General features: G+C 38.0%; 1 protein-coding gene across 6 annotated transcripts in view; it reads right to left on the minus strand.

Annotated features, from left to right (window-relative positions):
* CDKAL1 (CDK5 regulatory subunit associated protein 1 like 1) overlaps window positions 1-19,933 on the minus strand; it is a 730,510-nt gene that overhangs the window by 513,080 nt on the left and 197,497 nt on the right. For all 6 annotated transcript variants that reach the window (XM_061398740.1, XM_061398739.1, XM_061398736.1 and 3 more), the window contains one exon: window positions 18,519-18,615. In XM_061398740.1, the coding sequence (XP_061254724.1) occupies window positions 18,519-18,615 (97 nt within the window). The remainder of the gene's footprint in view (window positions 1-18,518; window positions 18,616-19,933) is intronic.

The raw sequence follows: 19,933 nt of genomic DNA on the forward strand, positions 1-19,933 counted from the left end.
TTTCCACTCCTCAAATGAACTCACTCATAATGGTTTGATGAGTAGATACCAATTGTTAAACATTTATGCATAGTTCTGTTCCGTAGTGGTTTTTTCCCCCCTTACAAATTATGAGATAGGTGACAGATAAAGTAATAGAACTGCTCCTTGATTTTTTCTTCTAGACATCATCAATACACCTAGATCTACTTCATTCATTTTACTAGTGCCTATTATCCTATGTATGGATATAACATAATGCAGAAAGCGAAGAGCAACTAGAGCCTCTTGATGAGGGTGAAAAAGGAGAGTGAAAAAGCTGGCTTAAAAGTCAACATTCAAAAAACAAAGATCATGGCATCTGGTCTCATCACTTTGTAGCCAATAGATGATGGAAAAGTGGAAACAGTAACAGATTTCATTCCCATGGGCTCCAGAGACACTGCAGACAGTGACTACAGCCATGAAATTAAAAGACACTTGCTCCTTGGAAGAAAAGTTATGACAAACCTAGACAGAGTACTAAAAACCAGAGACATCACTTATCTGACAAAGGTCTGTATAATCAAAGCTATGGTTTTTGCAGTAGTCATGTACGGATGTGAGAGTTGGACCATAAAGAAGGCTCAGTGCTGAAGAACTGATGCTTTCAAACTGTGGTGCTGGAGAAGACTCTTCGGCCCTTGGACAGCAAGGAAATCAAACCAGTGAATTCTAAAGGCAAAAAACCCAAAATGTTCATTGGAAGGACTGATGCTAAAGCTGAGGCTCCGAATACTTTGGCTACCTAATGTGAAGAGTCGACTCATTGGAAAAAACCTTGAGGCTGGGCAAGATACAGGGTAAGAAGACAAGGGGGCAACAGAGGATGAAATGATTGGATGGCATCAGTGACTCGATGGACATGAGCTTGAGCAAACTCAGGGAGACAGTGAAGGACAAAGAAGTGTGGCGTGCTGCCATCCATGGGGTCGCAAAAGAGTCAGACATGGTTTAGCAACTGAACAACAGCAACAATCCACACATTCCCCTACTGACGAGCATTTCTGTTATTCTTCATCTTTCATTATTATACAAAAACGTCAAAATAAATTCAACTGAAACAAGAAGAACCTTTAAAAACACTTTATTAAATCTCTTTGAAACATTCTTTTGGCCCCAGTGCCTTACAGGAAATAAGGCAAGACATGTGAGAGCACACTGAGTCCAGCTCTACCTGTGATCATTCCGCCCAGCAAGATGGAGGTGGTAACAATAATTGCTGGGAAATTGTCAAAGGCAAAGTAAATCTCAAAGTTAGAGCTTCACTCCTCAACAAGCCTACCTAACTGGAGATGGATGTCCACCTAGAACCACTGGAACCATTAAGCTTGGCTATAAAAGAAATCCACATGGCTTCTTTATATTAATACAATGTGATCAAAGCTAAGATAGCAGAGAGTTCAAAAAGAAAGAAGTAGCCAACAATGTCAAATGCTTCAGAGATAACTAGTAACATAAAGACTGAAGTGAGTATGCCTGATTTAACAGTAAGGGGGTCAATCAACTCAGGAGAAACAGTTCATTAATCATGAGTCATAAGAAAATGGTGACAGCTAATTTAGACGATGCTTACTAAAAGCAAAGTAGGAAAAAAGAGAAAGAGGACTCCTGTAGCTAAAAAAAAAATTGAGTATACATGTGTTAGTGTATTAATTCTTTCTTTCCTTTTTTAAAATATACACGCTAAGTAGAGAAGGGTCATAGAGAAAAAAGAACTGGAGACAGAAGAAATAATTAATAAAGCTAGGTCCTTCAGGAGGTAGAGAGAGTAAGATCCAAAACACCAGTAGAGACACAAGCCCAGAATGGGAGAGGGGCCAAGTCATCCTGTTCTTAAATAGAGGGTTAGGAGGGAAGCATGAAAACAGATGCTATTATTCTTGTAGAAGCCAGAGAATACTAAGCAAGATTCCCATCTGATGGCCTCAATTTCCTACATGAAATAGAAGTTCATCTGCTATGAGAGAGAAAGAATATTGTTAAATAAGAACACAGTGGATGTTTAAAATATGTGTTAAAAGGTTTAGTACCTTTTAAAAGACCTCAAGACTAGAAATACATGAAAATTGCTGAAGTACGGAGACACCATGAACTTTAACAGTGACTCCTTGTATAGGTGTCATTTTGCCCAGGGCCCCAGCAGTTCTTCTGCAGGAACTGAAGAGTTAAATAAACTGATCCAAGGTTTGCTCATTCTATCACTCATTCATTCACTCATCATTTATTGAACATCTAACAGATGTGATGAACAATGAGTCTGAGCAAACTCAGTGAAGGAGAGGGAAGCCTGGCATGCTGCGGTTCACGGGGTTGCAGACAACTTAGTGACTGAACAACAACAACATATGTGAGGAAGGGTCAAAAGGCTGAGGAAGTAGCATGGAGAGATTTATAGGATGCACATGAAGGATGAAGAAAAAAGGAAATTAACTATGCATGTTGGATAAGATGATACTTCAAGTACAGGTTGGAGACCAGAGCCAGGAAGGAGAAACAAAGTGGCTGGGCATTGGGGAAAGCAAAGAAAGAAGGGGAGGATGGGTAAGAGGGAGAGAGGACAGAGAGAAAGAAGAAAAAGAGAACAGGAGGTGATAATAGAGGACAGGTATAAGCATTTAGCATTTTTGAAGAATGGCAAGATCGTGTCATGAGAACAATTTGCTGAAAAAGGAGAAAAGTGATAACGACTGGAGCTGAGAAGTAAGGAAGGTTAGAATGTTGACAAGACACTCCATATGGACACTCAGATTGCCCACGATATTATAAACACGGGTACCACAAGGAAGGAAGAGTTGGTGAAATTTCCCAGCCAGTGTAGGTGAACAACCGACACATGAGCTGAGGATGGAGACAGCATAAAAGAAGTACAGTATGAAACAATTCAACGATGGAATCAAAACAAAAATGCTTTCTTATGCACTTGGAGACAGCAGTTCAAACAAGGTAGTGCACCCAAGTTCACAGCGCATGGACTGAGTAAGAAGCAGGATCTCTAGAGAAGAGTCAGAATAGCATGTGGAAGGAACAGCTGAAAAGTTGGAGGTAAGCTAAAACTGTAAGATTTAGAAGAAAACACAGCCATAAAGCTAAATGAACTGTGTATAAGACAATGGTTTCTTACTATTACATCAAAAGTATGAGTGATGAAAGGAAAAAGACAAACTGAACATGAAGATTAAAACCTCTTGGTGCATCAAAAGACACTACCCAGAAAATAACAAAACAACATAGAAAATGGAAGAAAATTTTTGTAAATCATATACCTGAGAAGAGACTTGAATCTAAACTATATAAAGCACTATTCCAACACAGTAGAAAGATAAATAAGCCACTTAAAAATGGGCAAAAGATCTGAATAGGCACTTCTCCAAGAAGATATACACGTGGCCAATAAGCACATGAAAAGAGCAAATCAAAACCACAATGGAGGCAGTGGAAAGTTATTGTTTAAAGTGCACAAATTTTCAGTTTAGAAAGATGAAAACGTTCTGGAGATGGATGGTGGTGATGGTTACACAGAAGAGTGAATGCACTTAACACCACTCTACTACACACTAAAATTGGTTAAGACAGTAAATTTTATGTTATATATATTTAATCATAATGAAATACTACTTCATACTCATTGGGATGGCTATAATAAAAAAGACAGGCAGTAACAAGTGTGGGCAAGGATATGGAGAAATTGGAACCCTCATCACGTGCTGCTAGTGGGAATGTAATAAAATCCTGTTGCTGCTTTGGAAACCGGTCTAGGAGATCCTCAAACCACTGAAGAGTATGATCCAGCAATTTCAATCCTAGGTGGATACCCAAGAGGAATGAAAACATATGTCCACACAAAAAACCTGTACACAGTCACAGCATTATTCACAATATGCAAAAGGTAGAAACAACCCAACTCCCAGTTCCTGATGAACAGATAAATAAAATCTGGTATTATGCATACAACGAAGTATCATTAAACCATAAAGGGGAATGAAGTATTAATAATGTTAAAAACATTATTCTAAAGCAAAGAGGCCAGAGGGAAAAAAATATATTGTCTGATTCCATGCAAATGAAATAACCATAACAGGAAAAACTTGAGAGCCAAAGTAGATGAGTGATTGCCTAGGATGGGTGGGTAAAAAACGGGAGAGGCATTGCTAAGGAGTATTGTGTTTCTTTTTGAAGTGATGAAAATATTTTAAAAACTGATTGTGGTGATGGTCACATAACTCTGTGAATATACTAAAAACCATGGAATTACACACTTTAAATGGAAGAATAGTACGGTGATTGAACTGTATCTTTTAAAAAGTGTTTAAAGATACAGATGTACCTTTACTTTATACGGATACTTTAAAAAAGTGTTTAAAGATAAAGATGTATCTTTAAGGAAAAGGTCAGGGTGGGGGGCGGGGAGCATTTGGTTACAAAAAAGCAGGGGAGAAGTTCATTAAATGCTTTAAAGAGAATATTGTTGTCATTTCCATTTCTAGTAAGGAGGTTACTGGAGGAAGCAGTGGGAGAAAAAAAGAAAGAAGAGTAGCCAGTGAAGACAGAGAAGAGTCAGGGGAGGGGGAATTAAGTGGAAGAAGGAAAGGTCAGGAGGCAAAAAGCACAGGGTGGGAGGCAGGGAGAGGAGAAAAAACAATCATGAATGAAAACAAACTCAAGATTCACATATAATAATGAAGAATATATTGAATTCATTCTGGGGAGAAAAAGAAAGCTGTTCTTAATTAATACTATAAATTGTAGCCTTGAATACACAAGAGCTTAGTCTCAGGCATATAATTCAAATAAAATAAATAAAACAGTATCTTGTGTCCTTCAGGCACTTCGTTATAAATATACAGGGGGAAAAAAGACATGCAGTATGTTCTATTACTGACTCCATATGTTCTTGACAATGAAGAAAAGAGTTGGTGAATAAACAATTCATAAATAACATTAATGAGTCATTCTGCTCCAGAACTTTTAAAAGAAACCCATAAAAATATTTTTTCAGCTATTATGAACTACTCCAAATTTATAACGCAACATATATTCAAGAAATAAACCTATACAAAGTTACCCAAAGCAAATAAAAGAGCTAGTCTGTTTCCTAATTCTTTCCAGCAGTGCTCTCCAACAGACCTTTCTACAATGAGAGAAATGTTTACACACAGGGCTGTCCAACATGGCAGCCACTAGTCACATGTAGTTACTGCCTGCTTGAAACATGGCTAACTGTGACTGAGGAACTGAATTCTAATTTTAATTAATTCATAAACACACCTGTGGTTATTGGCAACTGGAGTATGGCTAAGACAGCCACCTGGTTTGCCTTGATAAAGGCAGCCCCAGGAAACTAACACACACCTCAAACACAATTTTGCCAACCAGGCTAAAATAAAAGCACAGACCAGGAAGAGGTTGAAACCGTCCTGCAGTCAGAGATACAGCTTTAGTATGTGCATGAAGCATCCTTTTTTCTCAACAACCAGCAACTAGATAAGTTCAGTTCAGTCGCTCAGTCGTGTCCGACTCTTTGCGACCCCATGAATCGCAGCACGCCAGGCCTCCCTGTCCATCACCAACTCTCGGAGTTCACCCAAACTCATGTCCATCAAGTCGGTGATGCCATCCAGCCATTTCATGCTCTGTGCTCCCCTTCTCCTCCTGCCCTCAATCCCTCCCAGCATCACAGTCTTTTCCAATGAGTCAACTCTTGGCGTGAGATGGCCAAAGTACTGGAGTTTCAGCTTTAGCATCAGTCCTTCCAAAGAACACCCAGGACTGATCACCTTTAGGATGGACTGGTTGGATCTCCTTGCAGTCCAAGGGACTCTCAAGAGTCTTCTCCAACACCACAGTTCAAAAGCATCAATTCTTCGGTGCTCAGCTGTCTTTATAGTCCAACTTTCACACCCATACATGACCACTGGAAAAACCATAGCCTTGACTAGACAGACCTTTGTTGGCAAAGTAACATCTCTGCTTTTGAATATGCTATCTAGGTTGGTCATAACTCTCCTTCCAAGGAGTAAGCGTCATTTAATTTCATGGCTGCAGTCACCATCTGCAGTGATTTTGGAGCCCCCAAAAATAAAGTCGGACACTGTTTCCACTGTTTCCCCATCTATTTCCCATGAAGTGATGAAACCAGATGCCATGATCTTCATTTTCTGAATGTTGAGCTTTCAGCCAACTTTTTCACTCTCCTCTTTCATCAAGACGCTTTTGAGTTCCTCTTCACTTTCTGCCATAAGGGTGGTGTCATCTGCATATCTGAGGTTATTGATATTTCTCCTGGCAATCTTGATTCCAGCTTGTGCTTCTTCCAGTCCAGCATTTCTCATGATGTACTCTGCATACAAGTTAAATAAGCAGGGTGACAATATACAGCCTTGACGTACTCCTTTGCCTATTTGGAACCAGTCTGTTGTTCCATGTCCAGTTCTAACTTGCTTCCTGACCTGCATTTGATTTCTCAAGGGGCAGGTCAGGTGGTCTGGTATTTCCATCTCTTTCAGAATTTTCCAGTTTATTGTGATTCACACAGTCAAAGGCTTTCACACAGTCAATAAAGCTTAATGACTAGTAATAATGAGCAATTACCTTGCCCCAAGCCCCGTACTAACATGCCACATGCACCATCACTTTTAACCCTCACAACATCTCTTGGCAATAGATACTTACTGCTATTTCCTAAGCTGAGGGAACACAGGCATGAAGGTATCCTGCTAAATTCTTAACCAAGTAGTCTTGAAAAGACCCTGATGCTGGGAAAGACTGAAGGCAGGAGGAGAAGGGGACGACAGAGGATGAGATGGTCGGATGGCATCACTGTCCCGATGGACATGAGTCTGAGCAAGCTCCGGGAGTGGGTGAGGGACAGGGAAGCCTGGTGTGCTACAGTGCATGGAGTCGCAGAGTCGGACACAACTGAGCGACTGAACTGAACCGAGTCTCAGTAAATCTTATCTAGAAACAGCACCAAGGGGGCAGGTTTCTCGAGTTTCCCTTTTCCTTTATATGTAGATGTCATTATTAAATAATCACAAAATGCTATCCAACTGAACTTGGGACTTTCAAGTGAACCCAGGCAACAACTATCCCCCCAAATGCTCATCCACAAATCACCTCTGCTGTGCATGCGTTCACTCGACATGTATCTATTAAGCACCAACCAAGGACTATGACTGTTCTAGGAACCTGGGAACTAATGGCAAAAAACACCAAGTCCCTGCTTCTGGTTGGGGGAGATAAAGAGCTAAACAATGGAACATGTTCATTTCTATCATGACAGATGCTATGAAGAAAGCAAAATGTGGCAGTGACTGGAGGAGGAGAGGGCAGTTTTTTACAGTGGTCCAGGCCAACCTCTGGACAGGTAGTATCAATGCTGCGACCTGAGCCGTACGCCAGAAACACCAGCGTGAGCCTCCAGGGGGAAGATCACACACAGGAGAAGAGAGACAGAAGCCATGGTGAATGGGGGCACCATGGTAGGTAATGAAGTAAGATAATCAGAAGAGGGAGCCTACGGAAGACCTTGCAGCTCATGCTGTGCCGGTCAGATTTTATTCTACCCGCTGAAGGAAGTCACTGAAGGATTAACAGAACAATCTCAACAGCATCGCTCAGGCTAATACTATCAAAAATGTGTAAAAACTACTCTTCATCCATATTTCTCTATTACTTGATGCCGGTCTTTTTATACCTGCATGAATCTGGCTGGGGTTTCACTATCTCTTGATTTTATCCCAAGACACTTCAGATCCTTTCAGGAGTAACAAAGGTTATACACTATAGATACACATCAACACAGATACAGAGGCTCTCTCTCATTAGCACTCTTAACCCTGCCTGTACATAAATAAACTAGGACAAATCTGTGTTTCATTCTAATTAAGCAGTATCAGACCAAAACTTTAAAAGCACCTAAAAATTCTATCAACCTTTGAAAAAAAAAAAAGCTTTTCTTTTTCTGTGAAGAACTATACTATAAAAAGCCTTTTCCGTTAAGTGTATATTCAGATTTTTCACTCTTACCATAATGGGAGTTTGATCCAATAATCAGCATTTGACAGGTTAAAACTCAATACTGACTTCATGGTTAAAAATAAAGATTTTTCTCTCAAAAAAAATTTTTCTTTAAGCCGTTAAGGAAAGTCCCTATCTCTATAAATGCTATTGGAAGAGAACTCAATTTCCAAATCTCTTAAATTTGGGGAAGTCCAGAGTAGTCACTAGTTAACTCTACTGGAGTAAAATTTCTTGAATTCACAAGCCCCTGAACAAGTTTGCTCATGAATTACACAAAAGAGCATTTGACACTACATGTGGTTTAACTTTTTAAAAAAAAAAAAAAAAACAACTCTCTCATCTGCCAGTACATGATCTCCTTTCATCTCTTCATTGAGAAAAATTATTCCCCAGTGGTAGAAATAGCCCTTTCATCAAAAGTTATGTGACAACACATTCCACACACTACTGAAATCATACTTTCTACCTGAATGGTACCAGTGAGTGATGAACACTGAGTAAGAGATAAAAATTACTAAGTGAAAGATGAAGCCAGGCTAGATGGATGCCAGCAAAATGGGGATCAGTACCAGGAACTTTTCGCTCTTAAATCTAATTAAAATGCCTATAAAACTTTCTGGGGGGGAGAGGGAGAAACCTTAAGCAGCTAATCAACACACTAAACTAAATGATATAAAGAAACATTCCTTGGGACATTAGAATATTATGGCCATATTAAATAATAGGACATGCTATAAAGTAAAAAATTATTTTTCAAGTAATACTAAAGTTGAAAAAAAAAAAGTACTATAATAGAAATGTTAGCAACCAGATTCATGCAAGGACTTAGTGGTCCTTATGAATTGCATAAGACTCTGTGCTGCTCATATTACACTCCATCCTCTCTGTAGTTTGCTGAGTAGTGGAGGGGTAAGCTAAATAGTAGTTTTTGACAGTAACTGGGAAGGCTCTTTCTTTTTAAGTAACAATGGAATTGGCATATTTGGGAATGAAGATAAAATTTGGAACTAAGATAGAGAAGATGGAGTGTATGTAGAAGGGCTGTTAAAAAATGTAAAACTTGGTTGCATTATTTGTGGAGGCTCCAACTTGTGAAGGTTTAAGTGCCATAATTTTTCCATTTGTTCTGCATTTTGATTCTGAAAAGAAAGCTGGCTTTGCCCATTTCTTATTAAAAAAAACTTGTAAAAAAAAAAAAAGAATTAAAACAAACATATACATTAGGGACAAATCATCAATAAATAATTTGCAGGTAGTGGGCAGAATAATAGCCTCTCAAAAATGTTCCAGTCATGATCCATAGCACAGGAGAGTATGTTACCTTCCAAGGCAAACTTTAATCATGACTTTGCAGGCATGATTAAAGACCTTGAGATGATGAGATTAACCTGGATTAGGCAAAGGGGCCCAATCTAGTCCTTAAACGTTAAGAATCTTTCCCATCTCAGGAGATGAGAGGCGATGCTAGAGGAAGGTACAGAGAGAAAGACAGCACTGCTGGCCATAATGATGGAAGAAGGGGCCACAAGTCAAGGAATGTGGGGCCTCTAAAAGTTGGAGAGACCAAGGAAGAAGACACCCCCAGAGACTCCAGGAAAGAACGCAACCATACCAACACCTTGAGTTTAACCCAGCAAAACCCAAGTCCAACTCATCTCCAGAAGCATAAGATAATAAATGTGTTATTTTAAGCAACATGTTTATGGTAATTTGTTAAGCAACATACAAAACTCATACATTAATTAAGAAACAAACATGATAAGAGTTAGCATCAAAGAAGGAAAAGACATTTTAAAAATAAATGCTGCTGGTAAAACTGAGAACAATATGGAAAAACATAAATGCATACTTGATATTTAACAAATATCCACTCAACAAATATTTACTGAGCCAGGCACTGTACTAAGTACAGAAAATAATGTAAAATATGTAAAGCTGTAAAATAAGAGCAAAAAACATCCCTGGCTTTCTGGAGCTTGTCTAAGTGTTCACCATGGTAAACTGCAAACAGAGTGAAGAGTTGAACAAATCCCTTCCATTCTTTAAAAAAAAAGGGGGGGGGTGTTAAAAGAGAAAAATATATATATTTTATCAGACCTGTTCCTAATCCTAGAAACATAAATTTTAAGTTTTGAAACCACAGGAGATTTTACCCACTCACTCCCTTCTCCCTCAAATTCCAAGCTTCTATGATATCAATATTTTAAAAGGCAATAAAAAGTAGTGATTAAAAGACACACACACATTTTCTCCCATGATAAAATAAGTTGATTCCCTGCTGTTGAGTTGTAGGAGTCCTTGATATATTCTGGATATAAACCCTTTAGGAGATAAATGTTTTGGAAATACTTTCTGTAGTTCGTGGCTTATTTCTTCATCTTAACAGTATCTGAAAAGTCCGATTTATTGATTTCTTTTCCTTCCTGTCCTAAAAAACAGTGCTCTGTGTGTGTGTGTGTGTGTGTGTGTGTGTGTGTGTGTCCGTGTCCTATCTAAGAAACACTGTCCTAACCCAAGGTCACCAAAAGAGAAGGTGATTTAAAAAAAAAAAAAGTTCAAACGCTCTATTAAAGATATATGGATAGCAAATAATCACAAAAAATATGGTCAGCATCACTAGCCAACAGAGAAAAGCAAATTAAAACCACAATGAGATACTATTAATACTAATCTACTACTACAACTGCTAAAATTAAACTGGCAGTACCAAGCTCTGGTCAAGAGGTGAAGCAACTGAACTGCTGGTAGAAATGCAAGACAGCACAGCTATTTTGGAAAACAATTTGGCAGTTTTTAAAAGGCTGAGCAAATGCTAACTACATGACCAACCAGTATCATTCCAAGGTATTCACCCAAGAGAACGCAAACACACAAAGACTGTGCACACGTGTTTACAGGACCTTTATTCTTCATGGCCCCAAACTGCAAACAACACAACTTTTCTATCAACTAGCTGAATGGACAGACTGTGGTCCATCCATATAGTGAAATAACTCCATACAGTAACAAGTAAAAAACTGTTAACCACAACATGTATGAACACTGAATGAAGTACGCTAAGTGAAAAAACAAAGTAACATATACAGAGGCAAAGCCTGGACTATCGCACTTTACAAATATGGAAGGTTTTATATATATACATAGAAGAGGCAAAGCCTGGACTATCGCACTTTACAAATACAGAGGGTTTTATATGTATATATAGAAGATTTATGGAAACGCTTCTGAAAAAGTCTATTGGCACTATTTTTCCTCCAGCATTTGCTCACTTCCTATCTCTGTGTCACATTTTGGTTACACATATTTTCACCATATTTTCAACTTTTTCATTATTATATTTGTTTGTTATGGTGATCTGAGATAAGTGACCTTTAATGTCACTCCTGTAATTATTTTGGGGCACCATGAACTGTGCCCACATAAGACAGCAAATTTAATTGACTACTGAAATGACAAAAAAGGCTTTAGAATATTATATAAACTTAGTTGATAAAGCAGCAGCAGGATCTGACAGAACTGACTCATTTTGAGAGTTCTTCTTGTAGGTAAAATGCTATCAAATAGCATTGCAGGCCACAGAGAAATTATTCATGGAAAGGAGAGTCAATCAATGAGGCAAACTTCATTGCTGCCTTATTTTAAGAAATTGCCACAGCCACCCCAACCTTCAGCCACCACCACCCTGATTAGTCAGCAGCCATCAACACTGAGGTTAAGACCCTCCACTCCCCAAAAGATTACAACTCAATGAAGACTCAGATCACAGCATTTTTAGCGATAAAGCATTTAAAATTAAGGTATGAATATATTTTTTAGACACAGTGCTATTGCACACTTAAGAGACTATGGTGATGGTGGTTTAGTCACTAAGTGATGTCCGACTCTTGCAACCCCATGGACTAGAGCCTGCCAGGGTCCTCTGTCCATGGGATTCTCCAGGCAAGAATACCAGAGTGGGTTGCCATTTCCTTCTCCAGGGCATCTTCCCAACCCAGGAATCGAACCTAGGTCTCCTGCATTGCAGGCAGATTCTTTACCAACTGAGCTACAAGGGACTATAATATGGTATAAACATAACATTTATATGCATTTGAAAAGCAAAAAAGAAATCATGTGACTTGCTTTATTGTGATGTTTGCCTTACTGGAGTGGTCTAGAATCAAACCCACTATATCTCTGAGGTATGCTTATAATTTTATTTATGTGACATCTGAAAAAGGCAAAACTGTAGGGACAGAAATCAGAACTATGATTTCCAGGGACCCTGTTTACATTTGTTAAGGGTGGGGGGTGGAGGATATAAGAGAACTTTCCAGTACAATGGAAATGTTCCACATAAAACTCAATGGTGATTTCATTATATGTTAATTATATCTCAATAAATCTTACTTAAAAAAGTTAGTACCAATAACATACAAGAAGAGTTTAAAATAATGAACAGGTGTATATAGAAATAACCACCAGATTATACTGCTTGTAACACCTTTTCATACTATCTTATTCCTGCCCTCATCTTTAACCCAGTCATGCTGATTTTGACCTAAGCATTGCATTGAACTCCTTCCCACTCTATTCATCACTAGTCTGCAATACTTCAAACCACACCTCTTAAAGCCAGTGCCTCCAAGTTATACTCAAATCAGGACACACTTCTTGATATTCCTTCTACCTCCACGGCACCCTTAAGCACACATGCTTTTCCTTAGACATGAGCCTTCTGTTCAGAAGCCCTCTCCCCTTCCTCCATTCATCACACCACTACTCGACCTTTGAAACCCGTCAAGAACGACTTTAACCTCTGTGTGCCCACCAGACTGTATCCTTAGGTGTATTTATCATGATTACTTGCAGCTCTCTTCAGATATCACTGTCTTTAGGTAACAAATTTTATTCACCTCTGTATCTCTAGCAGATAGCTTCATTCCAGGCACATAGCTGTACTCAGTGTTAATCCCACTAGTAAGAGAATTAAATAATTCTAAAAAGCTAATACAGAGCACTGATGATGTGCCAGGGACCATGCCAAGCCCATTTATTAAATACTTTAACCCTTACAAAATTCAGAGTTAGGCTCTATTATTATTCTCCACGCTACAGATGAAGAAATTGAGGTACAGAGAGGTTGAGTAACTTGAACAAGGTCACACAGCTAACAAGCAGTGGGCCAGGGACATGAACCTAAATCGTAATATGCTAGACCTCCTCTTATATACTTCAGTAGGTGAAAAATATGTACACATATAGATAGAGGCCCCAAAAAAGTAAAGACAATAGATCTAGGAAGGCACAAAAATGAACGGGCTTTTAAATCTACCTGTCATTCTGTCCCAATGCTGTCATTTTGATAATTAAAGGTTAAAAAAAAAAAAGGAATATGACAAGAAGAAATATTAAATGACATGAAGTGGAAAAAAATAGAAGAATAGTTTCTCAAGTTTTGCCCTCAATATCAATGCCACTGTTACTGGGACATTGTTTCATTTCATGAATTCTCCTTTTGGAATACAGTATATCATAGAAATATTCTAAAACATATCCTCTTTCAAATGTTCCTTTATTTACACACATAATTTTCAAAATTAACATTCATATATGAAACAGTCACCATGCTGTCTGACTCTTCGGGATTAGAGTAGCCTGCCTGAAAAAATGTTTAAACCACTGTAAATCAACCTGGTAATAGTCCCTGAGATAAGTGGACACCTGTGTTAAAGGACATTTTTGTTCATTTCTCCAAAGAAAATCTGCACCTGACTGCAGGGCTCACAGCTGGCACATCAGGAAGTTCTATCACTCACAAATTTTGAACATCCAACTGTATATTCCGCTTTGAACTGCCTGTTTTAAAATGTTACAACCAGTTGATTAATTCCGTTATTTAGTATTTCTAGAGATATTAACACAAAGACAAGGCTAATGAGTCAACACCAAGCCAAGTTCAGATGCAAGTCTTTGTTTACTAGCACAAAAAACTACACAAAATGTATAGTTCTGTAAGCCTGCTTTCATGTAACAGAATAAAAACCAACCTACTCTAGGAATTGAGGAATACCACCACCTCAGGAAGAGCTCAAGTAAATAAATACTATTTCAGCTGTCTATTTCAAACAGAACTCCCAGCTGATGGACACAAAGTGTATTTGCATCTGACCCTTACAAACAAATTCCCACCTCATCAATCTCCCTGTTGCCTAGGGACCCATCCCACCAAATGCTCCAGGAGGCTGAAGATATCCTGGGCTCAAACCAGATTTCTCTCCCCAAGAACTGGAATGTAAGCTCTATGGGGACAAGGATCTTTTTTATAAACCACTGCATCCCTCACACCTGGAACAGTAGCTAGCACTTAGTAGGTACTCGGTAAGTACTAGCTGAATAGAGGAAAGAATAATGTGGCAACCCTGGGACTTAAAGTCTGGCTTTCTGAGCTCTGATGTCTGCTATTCTTTCCTGCTACCAAACTTTAAAAGAGAACATCCTTTCTGGCTGACTAATTTAAAAGCAACTTTCCTGCCAAAAAATGAACAAAGTGAAGAAAAATAGCATTCAATAGAGCAGTCACACAATCTTGGAACTACCTACAGCTAGCCACAGAGTTAATGTATACAATTAAGAGCAGGGATTGAAAAAAGGTAGCATTGCATGAAAACTAACTGCAAGGTGAATAGTTAACTATAAATATTTGTCAAAAGAGAAATAACAGTTTTCACAGTAAGGTAAAATGTTTTAAGATCCCTTAAAAATGGAAAAGATCTTGATTCTGCACAGATTACCTATAAATTTATTTTTATAAATTTATATTCTACAAATAAACTTCATTTAATCACATTAGGGAAAGAGGTTTGCTTAAAAAAAAGATCTTTTTATCCAACATATATATGTTTTCAAATCTGTCCTTTGTCTTCTCCTACTATAATGAAAAACCAGGATGAGAGAAGTCTAAAGATTACTGCCACTGAAGCCAGTACTTCTGGACCCAGAGGTTGATAGGTATTACCTCTGGTTTTGATATTCTGTTACCCTCTTTCTCTATCCCACCACACAGATAATATTAATCACAACTGGATTCAGAAAGTATTAAGAGATGATATTATAAAGCCCAGGCGTCAAATCACCAATTACTGTGTGCCCCCACCACACTGCCATCTCTGATTATGGAAACAAATTAAATGTCCCATTTCTAAAGGCTGATATGGGTGGAAGTTAGCATGTCAAAACAGTAACAAATATCATTCTTCCTTAGTAAACATCTTCTTAAATGCTTACTCCAGGAGCACTTGCAAACATGGGCAGTATGTCTTTTTAATCCCAGGGTTGCAATAAGTTCCTTGCTCATGATCTAAAGCTTTTTATTTCAATCGCTTGGTCAACAGAGCAGAGCACCCTCCCTGTCTTGAGGGGCAACAAAGACAAATCTTAGCAGGAGGTGGAAGCACAGGCCATAGTTACAGCTGGTCTTCCTTCCATCTCTACTGATGCCTCCATCATAGAAACACTATGAGGGAAATACTGAGATTGGAATAACAGTTTTCACACAGTCTGTAAATCAACTGTTTAATACAATTCTAAATATCCTCCTAAAAATAGTTTCCCAAATAATTGAATTTAAACATCTTCATATTGTTTTACACTCCAGAATTCTTTTGTGTAAGCCAATATAATTTGCTTCTTTACTTGACTAGAACTCACTGTATTTCAGAAGGTTTTTGATTTTGTAGCAGTTCAACAATTCTATTCAGAAACTACTGTTGTTGCTGCTTAGTCACTAAGTTGTAGCTGATTCTATGTGGCCCTGTGGACTGTAGCCTGCCAGGCTCCTCTGTCTATGGGATTTTCCAGGCAAGAATATGGAGCAGGTTGCTATCTTCTTCTCCAGGAATCTTCCTCATCCAGGGATCAAACCAGTGTCTCCTGCTTGGTAGGCAGATTCTTTACCACTGAGCCATCAGGGAAGCCCTATACAGAAACGGATCTCTCCAAATGCCAATTATAAATGACACTGGTTTCCTTCTCCAGTTTTGTTTTTTTTTTTTAAGATTTCAGTTCTACTGGACACAGTTTTTATACCTAGTTATGACAGATGTCATATAGCTGCCACATATACAAATGCTGTGTAAAGGATGTTGACAGAGAACAATCTTATACTTTAGTAATATTACTAAAGATATAATTATATTACAACTCTGAAATGTTGTTATTGATACAGCAATTCTACTTTTGGAAACTTTTCACAATACGCTGATCTTCAGATAGAAAGCCCTTGATTAACATTATTGTATTATGTATATTCCCTAAAAATTGGAAAACTACTTATATCCAACAATTAAGAACAATTAAGTAACTTGTGGTATATCCTTCAGTAGAATATTAACACAGAACTTAAAATGGTTAAAGAGTTCATGGAATAAAATCTCATGGAACAGCAGGGACACGAAATAGTTTTGACATTGCAATTAAGTAAAATATGCAGAGGTTAAAAAAAGTCTGAAGAGAATGAAAGTGAAAGTGTTAGTCGCTCAGTCATGTCTGACTCTATGCAACCCCAAGGACTGTAGCCCACCAGTTCCTCTATCCATGGAATTCTCCAGGCAAGAATACTAGAGTGAGTAGTCATTCCCTTCTCCAGGGGATCTTCCCGACCCAGAGATTGAACCCAGGTCTCCCACACTGCAGACATATTCTTTACCGTCTGAGCCATTAGGGAAGCCCCTGAAGAGAATAAGCAAAGTTATAAGTATTGTGTTAGGGTGACAGGATCATGAATTTTCTTTCTATTCACTTTCTTCAAACGTATTATTTCTCCAATTATAAAGAAACTAAATAAATCTAAAGAATTTAAAAGGTAATAAAATGAGACAAGGAGACAGAATACAAAGCATGCTAGGTTAAACGGGGAAAATTTTTTACTGCCACGTCCTTGAGTTACACCATCTCTGAAAATCATCTCCCGTATCACCAGCACTGGCATCCTCTCTTACAACATCTTGAGAATCTCCCCAAGATCCTCACATACACTGAACTCTTCACAACACACAGTAGAGTTCTGGGGAATGTTCCTATAATGCACACAGGGAGCAGGCTTCTGCCATACTATAGAAATTCTACTATTCTGGGAACGTAATTCCTTGAGATAAACTCAAAAATGAATTCCAAGCTTTTACCACACTTTGTCTCTAGAACAGCATTCTAACTAGTTTTCTATTTTCCTAACACAGCAGGATCATGTTTATGGAGAAAGTTAGTTTGACATGAAAAGATAACTCTGGAGTCCATATTCAGTTCATTCCTTAAACCAAGAGAAATCAAAATGTAAACAGACAAGTGGTAAAAACAAACTAAAGTTCCCAAACATTCAGGTTCTGTTTGTTTAACAGGAGAATGTTTGTTCAAAGATTATTAAATTTGCCAGTGGGGTAAGGACTTCACAGTGGAAAACAAGTTCATTACACTGAGAATACAGTATAAGAACCTATCAACAGTACATGAAAAAAGAAAAAAAAATCCAGTGAGTCCAATCCAGATGGCGATTTTATATATAGTCTTTTCTATGAACATGTAATATTTTTATATATTTTTTAAACTATGAAACCTCTTTAAAAGATCATCAATGGTGGAAAGGATGAAGCACCAACATTTGGTCAACAAATACCATCCAAATGCTACCTCTGGGCATGTGTGAACAGTGATGGCCACAAAGATAGTAGGTCGTCGTCTCCCGACTTGAGAGAGCTTACTGCCCAACAGGGAAAGGCGCACACCAACAGTAAAAGTACAACGGGAAAACTTCTTTCATTCAGTCACCAAACACTTTCTGAAAGACTGTCTACTATATCTCTGGCACCGTGGGAAAGGCTGGAGAAACACGGTCAGAGTTTTAGAAAAAGATAGAAAAGCTGTTGGCATGGAGCTAGTAATTCAAAAAGAGAGGTGGGCTATATTCAAAACATCATACAAGTTAACTGCAAACTTACAACTCTGTGAAATGCTGAGAGAGTAAATGAAAGGTAACTAAATAATAAGGAAACGGAAACCGAGAGACAGGACTGTCGAGGGTGGCACAGAGCAGTCAGCATAGACTGAGACAGCGTAATGGTGAAGCCAAGATTCGGGGGACAACTATGACGGAAGTGGGACATTCCAAAAGATGCATCTATTTACTATGATACATGAGAGACACTCCTGAAGGCAGACATAGACCAGGTTATAATTAACGAAGTTAAATTCCATACCATGGTTTTTATTGTGTGTGTGTGTGTGTGTGTGTGTGTGTGTGTGTTTTAATGAGAGAACCTAGAACATGTTTCCATGCTAGGTTCAAATGTTACAAAGACATAACAAAATTTTCACAGCAATAGGGAAAGTGTGTGAAGGACATCCAGAAGTGTAACCAAGCTTGTAAATAACCTGGAAACAGAAAATAAGGGGCTATGACAAGTTTTAACAGTGTGGGACTATATTCCCATCAGGCGCAAGCTTACCCCGATGATGCTCAGCCCTTTGAGGTAATCCTGACGAGGCTGGGCTTGAGGAACACAGCCAGCAAGCACTATTTTCTTGTTCTCCTCTTGAGCTTTTCTAAAAGATAGAAGAGAAAGTAGTGTTAATTCTTTTCCTCACAAGTGTACCCTGGGAAACCGATGTTAGTGGACATAAGTTCCCTAGAACTCAACAAGCCCATCTAGCACAAAACAGGATTTTCTTACAGCTGCTTCAAGAAAGTACATTATAATATGACTTCTGAACTAGGCGTCTATTTATCACACCATAAAGGACACCATGGCAGTTCAATCTGGTAAGGTCATTCATTACCGCCTCATTCTAAAAGAAAAAAATTTTACTTACATAGAATTCTCAAGGATATAAATCATTCTTGAAAGCCACATTTTCCAGACAGACATTAGCCATTCAAATAAGTTATATTTATTTTAAATATTAATGAAAATGTTCCTAAAACATACTATATGATTTCTGAGTCTTTTTGTCTAGTATAAAAGTAAAATATACGTTTAAAAAGTTGAACAGGAAAGAAACAGAAGGTATAATATCCCCCTCTCTTCGGAGAATTCACACAGCTCCTCACTTCTGTTCCTCAGAGATGTCTACAAGTTATGGATTATTTATGCTTATGTCTAGACAATCCCTCTCAATGCAGGTATGATGTGTAAATAGACTTGTGTTCACTATAAATACACAAAGATGAAACAATACTTCAATACTTTATTTTATAACTTCCATCCAATACACTTTGTTTATCATTTGTGTCTTTACCTAAAGATTAGCCACATCCCTATTTTTGTATTCTACTTTTCTTAATAGAAGTACATTTGATATTACAGTTGACAGTACAGTACAATATTATATAAGTTACAGGTACACAACATAGTGATTCAGTTTTTAAAGGTTATACTCCACTTACAGATATTATAAAGTATTGGCTATATTCCTCATGTTGTATATCTTCATAACTTACTTATTTTATACCTAAATTTGTACCTCTTAATCCCTTATCCTGATCTTCCTTCTTCCCACTGGTAACCACTAGTTTGTTTTCACTGTGAGTCTATCATTTTTTGTTAAATTCACTAGCTTTTTTATATTTTAGATTCCACATATAAGTGGTATCATATGGTACTTGTCTTCCTCTGTCTCATTTCATCAAGCACAATGCCCTCCAAATCCATTCCTGTTGTTGCAAATGGCACAATTCTGTTCTTTTTTATGGCTGAATAATATTCCATTGTGTATATAGTGAATATATACCACATCTTCTCTATCTATTTATCTGTTGATGGACACTTAGGTTGCTTCCTAATCTTCACAATTGTAAATAATACTGCTAAGAACATTGGGGATGCATGTATTTTTTTGAATTAGTATTTACATATCCTGGATA

Source organism: Bos javanicus, chromosome 23, assembly GCF_032452875.1.
Source record: "Bos javanicus breed banteng chromosome 23, ARS-OSU_banteng_1.0, whole genome shotgun sequence".
Classification (NCBI taxonomy): Eukaryota; Metazoa; Chordata; class Mammalia; order Artiodactyla; family Bovidae; genus Bos; species Bos javanicus.